At 45.0% G+C, this 17,400-nt stretch overlaps 1 protein-coding gene across 1 annotated transcript in view; it reads left to right on the top strand.

Annotated features, from left to right (window-relative positions):
* Nucleotides 1-78: 78 nt before the first annotated feature.
* The window catches only part of FBXL18 (F-box and leucine rich repeat protein 18), a 25,161-nt gene continuing 7,839 nt past the window's right edge, over nucleotides 79-17,400 (top strand). The window contains exons 1-4 of the mRNA XM_026858896.1: nucleotides 79-779; nucleotides 919-1,119; nucleotides 1,999-3,539; nucleotides 6,379-6,597. Coding sequence (XP_026714697.1) covers nucleotides 967-1,119; nucleotides 1,999-3,539; nucleotides 6,379-6,597 — 1,913 coding nt within the window. The 5' untranslated portion in view covers nucleotides 79-779; nucleotides 919-966. The remainder of the gene's footprint in view (nucleotides 780-918; nucleotides 1,120-1,998; nucleotides 3,540-6,378; nucleotides 6,598-17,400) is intronic.

Raw genomic sequence — 17,400 nt, 5'->3', positions numbered from 1 at the left:
TGCCGCCGTCTAACGGGGCTGGGCACGGGCGTCGGAATCGCCCTCCTCTGCGGTGCCTCTGTGGGGGCTTTACAGAGGCTGTGATGTGGGGGCAGCGTTCCCCGTCCCTTTAGGGGGTGCCATGGTATTCATGTCAATTTGAGCTTTATTAAAGATGGTGCTAAAGTCCCGGCCGTCCCCCGAGATCGCCATCATCGCGGCGGGTTGCCCTGGGGGCCATGGCATGTCCCTGTGCCGCGCAAGGCTGTGTGCACCTTGTTGCCTTCTTGCCAAGGTGTCCTTGGTGGGTTTGGGCTACGATTGCCAGGGTGCTTTTTGTCACCTCAGTGTTGAAGGAAGGGAGCTTGGGGTGGACAAACAAAGGGGTTCTCATGTCCCCATTTGGAGCCCAGCTGTCAGTCCTGTGGTTTTGTATGGTTCAGGTGTAAGCATGTTGCAGAAGAGCTAGGGGTGATCTGATGCTGGACTGCAGTTTTGTTTGTGCGTATACATCTCTCTATATGTGAGGTTATATAACTCTTACGGTTATTGAAATGCATGGCGCTTAGAGGAAAGATGTAGAAAGAGACTGCTGAGTTATATTTAGAAAGAATCAGAGGCAGTCACTTTTTCAGTTGCAAAGTAAGTGGCAAAAGTGGAATAAATCTAAGTGTTTTTTCCCTGCATTCTAAAGTAGCCAACAGTGAAAGAGCGAGTGATGGTACTGTGGCTTTGTGTGAAGTTTTGCACTACCTCCATATTGTCTTCTAAGGGAAAGCTTTTGATTTCTTCATGCGGATGTAAGTACTTCAAGATTCAAGTGTTTCTGGTTTGACTTTATAAATCCTTATGAGACTTGAGGTGTCTGTTTTCTCGCAAGATTTGCTGAAGTTTCTGACCTAGTAGCTTTTCTTTTTTTCTTTTTCTGTTTTCCCCTAGGAGATCGTAAGTGGGGAGAGCGAGGAGGAAAGTAATGGCATCAACCTGATGGAGTTCTCAGATGAGATCCTTTTGCACATCCTCAGCTATGTCCCTTGCACAGACCTTGTCCTGAATGTTAGGAGAACCTGCAGGAAACTTGCAACACTTTGCCTTGACAAGAGCCTAACCCATACAGTTTTACTTCAGAAAGACTATAAGGTGGGGAGAGTAGCTTGCTTCTGTTAGCTATGAAGACAAATCTGACTTCTGAAAAAATGCCAAGAAGTAGGACTTTCCAGTGTGTTTGCATAAATTAAGTGCTCTTGAACTCTGATATCAAATAAACAATAAACTGTTTTATAAAAGCATTTGTTTTCCAGAATGCTTTGTTAGAACAGCTCTGTGCTCCCTTAGTTATACAAAATACTGTCAGTGAAAACTATATTCTCTGTGTTTCTTGAAGCTAAAATGAAAGTAAACGTGACTTTCCATTTGTAGCAGTGGTTGTGTAAAGTTATTTTCTCAAAATACATTTTCCATGTTGTTGTGCAAAAAAAGTTTTGTGCATATTGCTGTCAGGCCATGCAGTCAGCTAAGCCAGAAATTGTATATATGTTATAACAAAAATAAAGTTTGGGAATGGAGGGTGATACATTTTATGAGGACTGTATCACCAAGTGCAGGCAAGGGGAAGCCTCTCTTGCACATTTCCAAAAGAGGAAACTGGATGAAGGAGAATGGGAACATTCTTCTTTCAGTTTGAGTTTCCATAGATAGCTCATTCTGCTGAAATAGCTTTGCTGTTAGAAAATGGAGATGGTCCTCTATTCCACTCTCAGTTGCTGAACAGGCTAAGACACAGAACCGCACAGACTAAGAAGCTAAAGGACTCTTTAAGACTGTTGGAATCTTAAAGCATGGCAGACTGAGCCAGCTACCAGCAGTATAATAATTCTTAGACTGTGCTGGCATCCTCAGACATTTGGATAAATGATGTAATCTATGTGCTAAGCACTCATCCCCATCTTCAGATGGGGAACTGAGTCAGTACACACCATTGCCATATATCTCATTGAGTCTGATTTTGTTTGAGTACAGGTAAACAAAGACAAAGTGAAGCAACTCATGAGGGATATCGGAAAAGAGATTTACCAGCTGAACATGGCTGGGTGCTATTGGCTGCCCAGTTCCACTATTGATCATGTAACACGATGCAAGAACCTGGTAAAACTGAACCTGTCTGGGTGCCACGTCACCTCCCTCCGTCTCTCAAAGATGCTATCCACACTCCAGCACCTGCGCTCCCTGGCGATAGACGTAAATCCGGGTTTCGATGCCAGTCAGCTAAGCAGCGAGTGTAAAGCCACGCTTAGCCGTGTCTCGGAATTGAAGCAAACCCTTTATACGCCGTCATATGGTGTCGTTCCGTGCTGCACTAGCCTTGAGAAACTGCTGCTTTACTTTGAGATCCTTGATCGCTCGCGAGAAGGTTTTATGCTCTCTGGGCAGCTAATGGTAGGTGAGAGCAATGTGCCCCACTACCAGAATCTCCGCGTCTTCTATGCCAGGCTGGCTCCTGGCTATGTTAATCAGGAGGTGGTGAGGCTGTACTTGGCAGTGCTGAGCGATCGGACACCTGAGAACCTTCACGCTTTCCTTATTTCTGCCCCTGGTAGCTTTGCAGAGACAGGAGCCACTAAAAACCTCCTGGACTCTATGGCTCGAAATGTACGTCTGGATGCTTTACAATTGCCCAAAGCTTGGATTAACGGCTCTGGGCTCCTGCAACACTTGAAGTTCAACAACCCTTTCTACTTCAGCTTTAGCCGATGCACCTTATCTGGTGGTCACCTGATCCAGAGGGTTATTAATGGTGGGAAGGATCTTAAAAGCTTGACCAGTCTGAATCTCAGTGGCTGCGTTCACTGTCTGGCTCCGGAGTCCTTGTTTCGAAAAGCAGAAGATGACATTGACAGTAGCATTCTGGAAAGCCTGGTCGTGTCTTGCTGCAACCTGAGACACCTCAACCTCTCTGCAGCTCACCATCACAGCTCAGAAAGCATAGGGAATCACTTGTGCCAGCTTCTGTCCAGGTTAAAGCACCTGCTCTCATTAGCGCTACCGGTGTGCTCCATCACAGATGTTGCTGCAAATGTGGAAAAGCCTCCCTCGGCATCTAATTTGGTGCCCCAAACGTTTGGAAGGAAAGTTCGGATTGGGATACAGACATATCCAAGGAACTTATCAGACCTGGTAAATCAGAAGATAGACTCTTCGGTGTTCTGGGCTCTGATGAGAAGCCTCCGATTTTTGGAAACCTTGGAAATAATTGGGTCCAGTTTTTCCTCTGCCATGCCGCGCAACGAGCCAGCAATTCGGAATTCGTTGCCTCCTTGTGTCCGGGCACAAAGCGTGGGGGATTCAGAGGTGGCTGCCATTAGCCAGTTGACTTATTTGCAGAGCCTCACCTTAGCACAACTGCCAAATATTATTACTGGCTCTGGGCTTATTAACATTGGATTGGAGTGCCAGCATTTGCGGACTCTTTCGTTGGCCAACCTGGGCATGATGGGGAAAGTGGCCTATATGTCTGCTCTCATGGACATGCTGAAACACTGCAAGTGTTTGAGAGATCTCAGGTGAGGGGCTGCTGTTGAACATCTCCATTTTGTTTGTGGATCTCCAGAAATGTAGCGCACTGTTTGTTTTGGCTAGTGTAAATCTGCAAGTGTTTCTGTTCTGGTCAAAAGTTGCTGCAATGGCTTGAACACTTGGTATTTTCCTTCCTGACTTGTGGAGAACAGGGAGGCATCACATTCTGTCCTTGAGGGCTCAGGATATGCCCTTTAACCCGTTTTTAAGAGCAAAAAGTCTCTATGCTGCAACTGCCTTCCTTTTAGATAAGGAAGAGTGGATGCTGCATATTTGGGAGCTAGCAGCCTGTCAGGGCTAGGTTAACTACTACATGCCTTTGCTGACTTTTTGGCTTTGTGTGCACGTACTTGTCTTAAATTTTCAGGAAGGAAGAGATAATGTAGAGTTCTAGATGACTTGATAATACAGAGTTCTCCTCAGGTTTCCAGTTAGATATTTTTCTGCCTTTGGTTTGTATTAAAATCTTGCCCTACTTTTTGGTTTCTTTTCTTGATAGTATATTGAAAGCATTCCAAATTTAGAGTTTGTCCTGTGATGTTCCTTTCTTGATAGGATCCTTCAGATCTTCTTAGATCCTTTTTAGATATTCAGATCCTTTAGGATCTGATCCTAAAGGGTGCATAAAGTTGCTTCACCGTAGCCAAAATGTGCTTATGAAAGCAAAGGGCACAAACTGTAACTGTTTCCTTGCACCAGTCTATATGAACATAAATGTTATTACTTGAGAAAGATGCTTTATTTTCCTTTTTTTTTTTTTTTCCCTCCCTAGATCAGCTTCTGTTGGTGAAACTACTAGACCTGTCAGTCCCATTGGCATCCTCTGTTCACAAAATCGGTCTACAATGCCGAACAGTAGTAACAGCAAGGTCACTCCTGTGATCATAAAGGCAGTTAGTGCTGCTAAAATTATTGCTTATCAGCTGAGACTGCTGTTTGTATTCATGTTCCTGATCCATTGCAATAGTGAAGGAAGCCAGGGTGGCTAAAACACCACAGGAGGGTTTTAATTTTCTACCACTCTCCATTATAACTGACAAGGGGTGTGTTGGTCTCTCATCCAAGGCATGACAGCTGTTGGAAATTCAGTTGCTTAATGGCTTGGCTCATGTGAATGTATCTTTAACCTTCAGGAGGCTAAATAGCCGTGGAAGAACTAAGATCTGGGGAAGGAGGTTTGGGTGTGCAATGTTGCTTCAACTCGGTCTAGGCCCTGTAGTTTCCAGAGAGTTTGAAATGGAGGCCAAGAGCAATAAAGATGGGAGGCAGCATAGAGCCTTGAATAAAAGGACGAACAAGGGTGTTGTCGTCTAACAGCCAGGAGTTTCAATGTAAGCTACCATTGTTCTTTCCCGAGTAGTCTGAGGTTTTATATAGGTTTAAGAGGATTTTAATGTTTAGCATTTCCTCCTGATAGTGTAGTTTCCTTTTCATTTGACTAATGCTCTGCTGCTTCTACCCTTTTTTACCTCCCCTTTTTCCAGGCTGAGAAACTAGTCTAAGGGGATATTCCAAAGCAACATTGTCATCTAGCGAGTGAAAGGCAGTATTGCAAGTGTGGCTATCGTGTCACAGAGAAACTGGCTGAGGTTGCAGGAGACTTCTGTGCTTTTTGTCCTAAATTGACAGTGGACCAATAATGCTGTTGAAAAACTGAAGAGGCTTCCCATGTCTTTAACGTTAGTCTTAAGCTATTACCCAAATAGCTTGTGGGCTGTGAGGATCTCTTCGGGCAGTGCTACGTGAACAGCAATCATAGGCTGAGACTCAAAACCAGAATTTATCAATTAACAGGATTAAATTGCTGAGAAACCCCCATGTACTACAAAAGCCTATGCAGAGATTATCCAGATCAGATTGGGACTGTCAGTTTGTTATCACCTAATGGATTAACCTTGGAGCTCTTGGCCTTGCTGACCCAATGACTGGGATTCCCAAGTCCTCTGAGGCCCCGTAGTAAATCTGCACCATGCACATGTACTCTCCTGCTTCTTGCAGACTGGTCTCTGTGAAGGTGTCATCCATTATGCTACTAGTTAAAACACAGACCCCTTGTTGAGCAGGTATGGCCTCACCGTGTCATGTTGTCCTGCTCTGGGCTGTCACATAAGATTGTGGATAACCACGACAGAGGATCCTGTCTCTCTTCTCTGGGCCAAGCATTTAACATAAAGGTTGGATTGATGATGGTTATTCTTCCTGTGGGAGAGCAGTAGCTTTGATCCTTTGCCATCCTCTGACTGGGGAGGGCTGGCTGTGGTCACTCTGTTGGCTCAGAGGCCCGAGTTCTGCATCATTTTGAATTTTTCATGCCTGCTTCTCTCTAGGCAGTAAACTGAAGATAACCAGTTTGATGAGTGGTGCACTGGAGCAGTAAGTCCCTAAATGCACATCAGCTGCTCGGTGGATGTCAGGTACCAAAAGCCAGGCTGTGCTTGTTTTAAGACCAGAATGGATCTGCTGGTCAAACAAAAGGCCCATCTTACTCCACATGTTTTGTGGAAAACTTGCAAAACCAGGCTTACTCCCTGTGGATGCCAGAATTCTGCTATTTAGGGCCTTCTGCCTATTTGTGTCCTTGTCCTGTAGCACACATTGTTCAAGAGTAACTAGCAAGCAAGAGGTCTGAGCTTGCAATGTTGGGTTTGTTAGGCCATACCGCTGGCACAAGCAAGTAGAAGATTATTGCATGTCTAAGTGAAACAGGCAGTGGGGGACACCAGTTGCTCCATCTGCCAGCCCCCCATGAATATGCTGTCTTCCCTTTTGCCTGAAAGCGGCCCAAGCATGAATTACCCATTGACTTGTTTTTGTTTATTCTTGCAGGCTGGAACAGCCGTACTTCTGCGCGGGCGCCCAGTTCTTCCAGGCACTGAGTCATTGCTCCTCTCTCCAACGGCTTTGCATCGTCTCCCGGAGTGGGACTCTGCAGTCTGACGCAGTGATGTCATTCATGGCCAACTGCCTTGAGGTCATCATGTGCCACATGTTTATGGGAGAATCTCTTACCGTTTGCAAAAATCTCCAGCAATCCATTGTCCGGAGGTGAGTGCGGAAAGAGGTTGATGTGGGATTTCTCGAGCTGTTGGAGATTTATCTCCATTTCCTTGCTTGCCAAGGTTTATATGGCTTGGAGCACTTGTTCCAAGAAGCTAATAGGTACTGTGTAACCGCTTGGCACATGAACTAGCCTCTTATTTTAATGAGTGAATCAGTGAAATATTTGAAGGTAGTATATGAATTTTTGATTCCATTCCCACCCATGTTCTCTGCAGTTCCGTTGGCTGGGTTGAAGTTCTGGATGTAAAGCTCCATCATAAATCAAATGACACTTTTTGTGTAAACAAAACATCTGCCGACATTTTAAGTACTGAGAGATTTGACCTTGAAGCTTTCCTTCTTTCCCACAAGTGACTAAGATAATTCTCTGTCCTCTAATCACTTGTAAATGTCACTTACCGATAATCCCCTGGCAGCCCAATTCAAAGCCTTTAAAGGGTTGTTGTGAAGGGTTTTTCTTCGGGGGATGCGTGTGGGGGGAGAATTGGTACAAACTGCCTTTGCACGTTTGGCAGTTCATAAATGCATTTTGCTTGGCCCCTTGCAGTGTTCTGAGGCTCACGTGGTGGGAAACGTTTGTGTGGAGCCGTGAACTGCATTTGAAAAGAGAGCTTTTAATTACGCTTGGCATTTTGAAATCTTCTAATAGTGGCAGTCATCTTACAAAATATTTCCCATGCAACAGACTTTCCATTATTTTATTTTTTTTTTCTATAAGGCTTTTTCTCCGCCTTCAGTCTGTTTTCTTTGTCACCTACTGTTGCTTTGCCCTGTTAAGCTCTAATAAAAATTTCAAATCACACGGCATTATTACTGCATCCTAAAGGGTGCTCCTCCCCCCCAGCCTTTCTCCAGCTTCAAACTGACTTATTACACTTGGCTTGTTTCCGCGGATCAAATCCAGAAGAGCCTATGACTATATTAGCTACCTACCAAACTTCACACAAGATTGTTTGTTAGTGCCTCTAAAAGGCTCTCTGTTCTTCTGGAACAGTGATTGTTGGAAACATCTAAGTAAATTCTGTGTGATGTGACAAGGATTCTTTGAGTTTGTTTTTCACAGGGCTTCATATCTGTAAACACATTTCTTAGTTGATTTCAGTTGTGCTTTGAGGATCCTTAGAAAGAAGCAAAGATCCGCAATTCCTGTTTTTTATCTTGCCCTCCCCTCTGAGATGCTATTGTGGCACTGGCCAAAATTTTAATGTCCACTTGCTGAACAGAAATATGCTGTTCTGCAGTATTTTCTCCCTCTTTCTCTGTTGTGGACAGTTTCTCACTACATGCTGTACCTCTTAATAATTTAAATCCTGGGAACTTCCCAAAGAGCAGCTGATGCCTCATGGAAATGTGAAAAACTATTTTATATTTAGAAACAGTTCTGTCTATCACACTATTTTTCTTCTTTTGTATTTTATTAATAGGGACGTTTGTATGAAAACAGGATTTTTTTTGAAGTGTGGTTTTGGTTTTGTTTTGTTTTTTTTTTCTGCAGAGAGCATCTGCTCCTGCTGCAGATTCTACACCTGAAGTCATAATCCTCTGTGACACTGTAATTGGTGGCTCTGGAAATTATTTTGATGTCACGTAAGATTATGACTTCAGGAGGAGGATAAGCAGTGGGAGCAGATGCTTTCCGAAGCAACAAAGATCCTGTTCTCATGCAACTGTCTCTAGTAATAAAATGGACAGAAGAAAATACAGAAAATGATGTGTAAGCAAAGCCTGGAGTCTTCTACAAGTCATCAGTCTTTAACCACGTGACTTTTCCAGTGATCCCATTCTCCTTCTTGCACAAATGTGCCTTCAGATAGGGTCAGGAATTGGTTTTCTCTTGACTGCGTTTTGTCTACTACTCCAAGGGCAAAGAGATGTGCAATAAAATCTGTGTGTGAGCTAGTTCATTGCTTAAACCTGTGGATAAGGCTCTAATTCATCCAGCATGGCTTTCTCTGAAAATGTGCTGCTGGTGTCTCTTCAATCCAAGTTTTAAATTGGAAGATCCCATTGGGCAGCAAGTTTGAAGTTATATTTCCTTGTGCCAGAATGAAATAAGGTGATTTATCCTTTTTGTTGTTTTTTTGTTTGGAATGTACGGAGATGCTGCGTGTGCAGGGAAAACAAGGAGAGTGTGTGGGAAAGAGGAGGCAAGAGGAGGGAAGGCAAGGCTGTGAACCTTTATTTTCTCCCCTTCTTGAGCTGGGGGAACTGATCCATATTCCTTTGGTCCTAATAAGGGTTAGAGTTCCAGTTTTAGGGCTGTGGAGATGGTCTTGTTTAGGCTGAGAGCAGTGATTGTTGGTTTCGAACAGGGAGATGGGGCCAAATGACACCCATTCTCTCAATGCCTCTAAAAAGAGAAGAAATGTGAATGGGAACTGGCATGGCCTAGGGTGCTACCTGCACCAGTAGTTTGCTGCAGGTGGTAGAGCTGGGAGGGCTTGAAAATGTGATCTAGTGTGGTGTAATCCTTTTTCGGATGTGGAGGCACAGGAGGGTTTGAGGCACAGGAGGGTTTGGATCACAGAAGAGCCTGGGACCTATCTGGGGAGAACACACTGGTTTCAGCTGTGGAGTTTTACTGGAAGACGGTGTATACATAGGGTGTGGTGATGGGAGCTTGGGTATTAAATCTCCTGCATCACACTGGTGGCTTAAAGCCTGAACTGATTCTCAAATTCTTCCCTTTGACTGTAAAATAAGGATAGTATTATGTGTTTCTTTTCTACTGGCCCAAAAAGAGAGTTGTTCTCAAGTCTGTTAGTCTTGTGACAGCTCTGTGGTGTCCAGTTTTTTTGTGGGCATTCTTCTGGTTGAAGTTTGTTGCTATTTGGGACAGATTAGTTTATGTATTTAAGTTATTAAAAAGCCTCTGATTCAGTTCTGTCTCTTGCAATGAAACACAGTAAGCAGAACAGCACTCATCTGGAGCCCTCATCAGCAAACAAGAGGCTTGCAAGGGCAAGGTCTCCTCTGAGCTTTAGAGAAGACTGTTTCCCTCTGGGCAGATAAATCATTGCAGTGTTTTTCTTTATTCTTTTCTCTTCTGTGTGAATGGGAGGGATAGTCTCCTTTATGGTTCAGGGAGATACTCTGTGCACGTAACAAGGGCTGAGGGGTTAGAGTGGGAGATGTGGCTTGAGTGATCCATATCCACTTCCCTGATCTTCCTCAGATTTCACATGTGACAGTGGTCTAGTCTCAGTTTCTCTGTAAAATGACATTTTTTTTCCTATCACATGGTGCTCAGCTGCTGCCACACTTCAGATATTAGCGGATCTAACAAACACAATGTTTTCCCTTTTATGCTTGGACCCCTAACTTTGCCAAAGTGCTTAGCTCCCAGCACGTGTTGTCTTGATTTAAATAACTCTTCTGTTAGAATCACTGTAGTAGTCATTCCAGAAACACTAAAATACCACAATTTGAGGACCCACAGTTGTAGGTTCAAGCATGATTCCAGACCTGTTGCTGTGCAAAGAGGTTTCTTTGCAGAAAAGGGAGATTTACTTCTCCCTTCTGGGCAGAGCTGCTGTGCTGGGATTTTTTCTAAATGCTTGCCAAGAGCCGTGTGTCCAAAGCCCAGTCTGGGGAGACTGGGCTCGCTTTGAGCAGTTTTCCCCGAAGGTTTCCACACTGTTATTTTGTGAAATAGTCAGTAGATGGAGCTGTGACCTATGGAAGGTGTTCCACTGTTTACTGCCGTGTTGCATGATAAATAATCGTATTTATATGCCTGTATTTCTCTGCTCCAGAAATCTTGCGGGCAAGGAATTTGGATGACTTCAGGATTGCACAGCTACATGGCATGGTTAGCGGGCACTTCACAAACGTGCAGGAGAAGTTGCTTTCCTGGTAAAGCTTAACAGCAGAAAACAGGCTGGAAGAGGGGATGAGAAATGCTTTGGCAAATATCCCCTTGGCCTCAAGGACAGATTTTATTTTCCAGTGTATTCCTTCAGAATTTTCTTGGTTTTAGCTTAAGAGTTTAGATATCTCCTATCATTGTAATTATTTGAAGGACTGTACAAGACCAGGCAATACAAGCCTGTGAAAAGTCATTGAAAAAACACCTTGGAAAAGGTCAAGAACTCAACAATTAAAACAAAACCCCCAAAAACCAAACCAAAGCCAACAATGCAAAACAAAACAAATCTCTGCAAGTGTGGTATCATTAGGGATTCTTCATACATAGGGGCAAAGTGTCAAGGCGTAGAGTTGAGTTGTGATTTATAGAAACGCAATCCAGGTTAAGCCACGGTAAAGAGCGTGGTCAGGGTGTGAAAGATCGTGGTGCAGCTGAAGTGTCTTTTAGGGCGGTGGGTGGGTAGTGGGCTCAGCTGCTTGTGTCTCCCAAAAGCGCTGTTGGAATCTCCTGGGGTCTGGTAGCTGCTGGGAGAAGGTGCAGAGGGATGGGGCTGGCTGGGATCCTGGTGCAACATCCCCCAAGAGCTGTGAGGTCGGAGTGGGGAGTTGGTGGTCCTAGCTCAAGCTCTCTGCCCCATTCCCCTAGCCATGCTGGCTACCTGTCTCTAGCAAATGGCTTTGCCAAGTGAGTGTGTGACTTGGGTGACCCTGGGGGTTAATCAGCTGGAAAGTGCAGAGAATTTTACTGTTTTAGGATGGTCTGCCTGTTCTGGGGAGACCCAGAGAAAGAAAAACACTAATGTAACCTTCCTTCTTCTGCCTGTGCCAGGTATGAGCACTGCTTAGTTTGAAGTGACTTTCACAGTAGGACTCCTGCCACTTTCCAGGAATAGCTATTTCAGTCTGAATTAGATGTCACTGTTCAGGCTTCTGTAGCACTACTTAAATTTTCCGTTGCTTGTTATTCTCATTTTTTAACACGGAACTCTTGGCTGGATCTTACCTTTTCTTAAACTGCTGATTCCAGTAGCCCTGTGTGGCTGTGAGAGCCATGATGCTTGCTGAAGGGATGAAGCACCCTCCAGGGATTCAGTTGCAGAATTAGGGCTTCCAGGTGGGAGCATGGGGGTGAAACCGAGTATTTGGAGAGTGCTGAGTGAGCTGGTCCCTCTCCTGGCATTTAGCACAGGATTGAACTATCACAAATGAATTTTTGCTCACCTCTGAGCTAAGCATTCCCCCCTCCCTTGTTGCTGTTGCCCTGGATATCCCAGCAGTATTCCTCTTGCCTGAATTCTCACTGTGTGCTTGGCTTCAGAAAGCCCGTTTTGGGTAATCCTTTTTTACTGTTAGATTGGGTGGGAGGGGGCTGTTAGGGCAGCAAGCGAGTGCAAGATCATCCTTGAATTCATCAGAGTCCTCCAGCATCCCTCCTGTGCTGCCCACCTGACTGCTGCAATTGCATTGACACTACAAAAACCTGGTATTAGCACCTAGGGCTTATTTGAGATTTTCAAGCTGCTTTTACAGCCTTTCAACCACTTTCTTTTCCTTCTGACCTTGAAAAAGTCCCTCTCAGTACACTGCTGGCTCTCCTGGATCCTGGAGCCAGCGTGGTAGCTGCCAGTCTCCTTCCACTAGCCTAAGCATGTTGTGGGCTCAGGCCCTGCGTCTGATTGCAGAAGACTTAATGTATCGCTAGGCTGGTGTAGTGAATCATTAGCATCTTGTTCCAGCTTTCATTGTCTGTTTCATTTCCTGCTCTTGGAAACCCCTGAATCATTCTGTCACAGGCTGAATAACAAACTGCATCCTTGTCAGCTTGTGTTACCCAAGAATTCCTTGGCGGGCTTGGCAAAGGCTGACTCTGCTTGAGGTGTGTCCTGGACACCTTTGCTTCTACCAGGGATGTTTATGTGTGGGTTCAAATACTTTACAAGCCAGCATGACTTGTGGGACCATCCCCGATTTGGCTTGTTAATGTATCTTCTTTTGGGGGTACTGACATACCCACTTCTTAAATGCATTCCTGTGGTTGACCCAAATGGCTTGTTCTAACTGCTAGCTCATGTGTTTTGAAGGGAATTTGGTCCTGAAACCTTCCTTAGTGGGTATATTGGTTTGTGCATGAAATAGATTTCAAGGAGTGTCCTCTCTCTCTTGGCTGAGAAATAATATTGGAATAGTACTGCTGTGCTTTCTCTTCGTGAGGGTGTAAAAGGCTGAACGGAAGCATTAACTGCAGCTTTAAAGCATTTCCATAGTAAAATAAATCTAATTGAGCAGTTATTGCAGTAGCTTTTTAATTTGTGGAAGAGATTAGGAAATAACTTTCAGCTTGCTCTGGCAGAGCACTCCCCTAGGACGTGTCCTGGGCGCTCTGGCATCGCTCTTTGGGTTCGTATTCCCTCCCCCTCTAATTGTCCGGTCACGTTTGAGTGATGCAGAGTTCAGCCGGCAAAATAATCTAAGAACCTCCGTCTGCAAGCGTGTTTGATAGAAACCTCAGCTTACAGAAGGAGTAGCGGAGTGTCATTCATGCCTTACAGAGAGAAACCACAGTAGAGAGATGTAATTTGCCTCTACCCGAGATGAGTCTGACACGTGTTGCTCCTTCCCCATGACGCGATGCAGTGGCAGAGGATGCTGCTTTGAAGATAATGGGAGAGCTGGCAGTGTTGTGTGTGAATGACTTCCAGAGTCCCATCTACGCCCCTTCGTCTCGGGTTGGAGACTGTAGTGATGGGACTTAAGGTGAGGGGGAATCGCAGGCTTTGGGAGAATGCCAATTTGTCCGTGTAGACACGAGAGGGGTGGAAAACACCCTTAAAGGAAAACACTTTATGGAGGAAATATCTCACTGTGTGGAGTTGAGCAACCTGAGGAATCACACCACCTTTCCTTGGAAACGGTTGAAGCCCATTTCTGAGGTTAGAAAATGAAGTCTGCTCAGCGCTGGTAGTCTGGCAGGGTTGGAAGTGACCGTGGCCCTAAGGAATGGGTCTGCTTTAGAGTCAGCACGTGGAGGCTTTGGACCCCTCTTGAGAGGCTCTGGGGGATGAGTGGGGGGAAAGGGGTCCTTCCTGCTCACAGAGGAACAGGCCCTGGGGGAATCCCACCCGCAGCTTCTTTGGCATGGCTGGAAGATGCTGCTTTTTATACTATTGGCAACCACTGTATGCAAGGAGAGCTTTTGCAGTTCCCTGGTACTGAGTTCAGGGCATGGCCAGTGGAACAAATTTTAAGTGTATGTCTGACCTTCCCTGAAAAGATGAGAAAAGTGTGTGTATGTATGTTGGGTCATGCCACTTGTCAACTGCTCCAGCTTGTCCTGGCACTTCTTCTGTTCCACTGTGCCATGCTTCAGGGATGGGAGTTTCCAGCCTGGCTCAGGTATGCTGGCTGAAGCTTTCAAGACAGATGCCATATTCGAACTTTTAAATGTAAGCAAGTCTTCCAGTGAAAACAGACTTAGGCTGTGCCTGGCAGAGGATTAACAGGGGTTTTGTGCATGTAGGTGATGAAAGAGCTGTGTAAGGGCAAAAAGTGAGTTGGTCTGAATCTCTTCTCTTGGGAAACTGGTGCCTCTCCAGAAGCAGCTCACCAGCCTGTGGGGGAGGTCTAAGTGGAGGGGGGAGAAGGTGTATGACTACAGCAGAGATTGGTTTGCATTTGGGAGAGTCACAGAAACTGGAGTCTGCATCTGCTCTGTCCCCTCTGTGCTCTGTTCCCCCAAATCAAGCTTCTGGTTTCCTTCCTTACTTTCCTTCTCTAGAGCCTCTTTTCCCAGAAGCTCATCTCAGTTTGGGGAGTTCAAATATTTGGCCTGGATCCACTCCTGATCTGCTGTATTTCCTTGTTTTATCTGATGTGTGCTGCTTTTGTTGCCAGTGCTTAATTATACTACCTTGTGTGCCCTTATTTCTGCTTACCAGCATTTGTGAAGTGGGATGTGCTGAAATGTCTGCATTTGGCAAAGGGCTTTTCTTAGGTTTCTCTGAAAATCTCATGGGGGAATACATTCTTCCGTCCCAAATACTGCCTTATCCTCTCCTTACAAGTAAGAGAGGGTAAGTCTGAGCAGCACCTAGCACAGTGGAGCTATCCTCTTCTGGGGTCTGTGGTGCAGAGAGTTGGAGTGGGGCATAATGCGCCTTTACGGGCTGGCTGGTGAGATGCTCCTCCAGCTTTGGGCTGCCCTTTAGCACTATCAGCAGGTGGAGTCCTGGGGACTCATTGGCCTCCCTAGAGAGGTATGTCTGAAAACACACTGAGTGTTCGCCAGGAGATAACTGCATTCCAGGGAGTTATTCTTTTGTCTTGCTAAAATCGAGGAAATCTGATCAAAGTGCAGCCTTGCTTTAGACTTTCTTTCTTTTTGACTTTGTCCCTGACCTACATATTGGATTCTGCCATGCTGGTTGGAAGTAATTGAGATGGTAGTGTTAGGCTATTTACCAAGCTGTTCACTTGAAAATAACCTTTCTGTGTCCAGTCCACACCTGTTCTGGGATAATTTTGGAGGCAAGTAACAAAGCACTGTTAACCCTTTCAGCCACATGCAACCCGTTCAAGATCTAACTGTAGAGTGAGGTTATAGCTCTGCTGATGCCAGGAGGAATTTGTGACACCGGGTGCGCTTTGCTGCTCATTTCCCAGCTCCATGGACGATTCCAGCCAGCTGCTGAAGTCAGGCCCGCTATGTGTCCAACATCCAAATGAGGACACTTCAGAGACATCCTTGTAAAAGCTCCTGCTTGGGTGGTTGTTGGTTTGGTGTTGAGTCTGCTGGACCAGAGGCTATGCTGGAAAATATGTGTGTGGAGGGGTATTTTCTTTGTTATCCCAGTGGTTGTTTCTGATTAAAGGGTCTGTTTTGAAGGGGCTGCTAGTCAGTTGCCTAGAAAACTTGCCTTCATTTAATTAATCATGATGAGTTTAGTCTGGAGGTTTTGTAGGAGAGAGCAAGCAAGCATATCCTTGGCTTCTTTCCCTTGGAAAAAAAGCAGGGTTTCATGTCTGAAACTGCAGCTCTTTTGTCTCCCCAGGTCGACATCCTTCTCTGTCCTTCGGGTTTTAATTTTACAAGCCATGCACTTGCAGAGGTAGATCCAGTTTGAAGTCCATCCAGGTGTGGAATGAGGAAAGAACCATCATGAAGATTACAGGAGCTATTCTGCAACTCATTAACTCAATCTCTTCCCCTTCTTGTTATCTCCTCCCCATGCCTGGGGCCCTTCGAACTAGTGCTCTAAGTGCTTCTCACTTAATCTAGCCCACCTGGACAGGTGTATGAAGAAAGGAATTGCCTTCCGGGGAAGGACTAAAGGAGCATAGATTGCAGAGGGAGTCTACTTTTGGGAACTGCTAATCCCAGTTTAACATTATGACAGCTGCTCGTTAAAATCAGGGTGTTTTTTAACAGGCAGTTAAAGGAGAGGCTTTGCACGCACATTTAGCTGAGAATAATAGTGAACCATGTGTATTTGATTTTTTTTTTTCTTAAATCACGCAAATTGTACATGGAAAGAATTCTTCGGCGTCAACTTGCTGGGGTATGGAATTTACAAGGTTTGCAGTAACATACAGTTTCCTGTTGAGGGGGGGAGAAAATTACAAAGCTTTCTTTTTTTCTTTTTTTTTTTAAGATCAAGTTCAAACCTCTCATATAAATTCAGCCTCTTTGGAAGGTATACTTACTGTGTTGGGGTTTTTCAGTTGTCCTGGTGGCAGATTGTCATGTAAACTTGTCTAGGTTCTCATTTTTATAGCTACATGTAAAGGCTGCTTATAAACTACAATTTTGTATATGGTGAGAAGGCAGCATGCAGATCTAATTTGGGAGAGTCTATATACAGAGAAAGAAGCAGAGGTTTCTTTGCCTTGGGGAGATGGCTGTTTCTTTCTAGCTGAACTTCAGTAAACTTGGTCTATTAACATGATTTTCTCTGCAGGACTGTGGTGTTGGATAAGAAACATGAAGAGCTGAGGCAGAGGAGGGACTATCAAAGAGACATTTTGCTGTATTTTATGTAATTTCACTGCAGACTTTACCAACTGCCTCCCAGATCAGCAGTTATTTGCTGGTTGATTTCTTGTAGGCAGTGCTGTGGAAGTAAGAAACGGTGCAGCTCCTACATAAGCCCCCAGATCCACTCAAGGAGTGGTGGTGTCCTTTTCTGCCAGCCCTTAGGCGTGAAGGGCAGGTCTGTGATGCAGATAGAACACTGCCCTGGGTACTTTTGTTGAAATCCTTGCTCCTGCAGCTACTTAGTTTCAGGCAAATTAAGTTAACCCACCAGGACTGAGCAACTAGCTTTGGCATGGGAGCTTCTCTTGATACATTTTTGGCAGCTTTACTCCAAATCATTTGTGGATGGGAAGGGAACATCCTTTCTGTCTCCCAGGAAATGCCAGTCTCTCGAGGCCTTTTCTTCAGCTGGCTGTATTGCTACCTGGGATTTTCATGCGTGTTTCCAGCAGCCGAATCTCCAGCTGTTCCCTCTCAGTTTGACAGAAATCTGGCTGTTTCAGAGCTAGGATGAGCTGGGAATTTTCCAGACCCATATTTGTATAAGAGAAGTCTGTTGATCAGTGAACTCTTCTTTCCACCCAACACAACTTGGTTCAGCCTCAGGGGACTGATGCTGCCAGTTTGACTCTGCCTCCTTTAGAGTGATAATGAACTGGCCCTTGTCACACAGTTCAGAGGAAGCATTGGTGGCATGGGGCTAATAGTCACAAGCCTTTTAATCTTAAGGGTGTAAATCTTAAGCTATAGCATAACTTCCCTTTACCCCCCAGCTTTAAAAGACTGAACTCTTGTTATGCTACACTGAGTAATACTATTTCTTTTACCACGTGTTCTCTTACTCACCAGGTTGCTATCATGTAGAGCACTTGCTGATGGGGACTCGGGGG

The sequence above is a fragment of the Athene cunicularia genome, assembly GCF_003259725.1.
Source record: "Athene cunicularia isolate RWA chromosome 14 unlocalized genomic scaffold, athCun1 chr14_part1, whole genome shotgun sequence".
Lineage (NCBI taxonomy): Eukaryota > Metazoa > Chordata > Aves > Strigiformes > Strigidae > Athene > Athene cunicularia.
The sequence above is the reverse complement of the archived record's forward strand: the minus strand, read 5'-3'. Positions and strand labels throughout refer to the sequence as shown.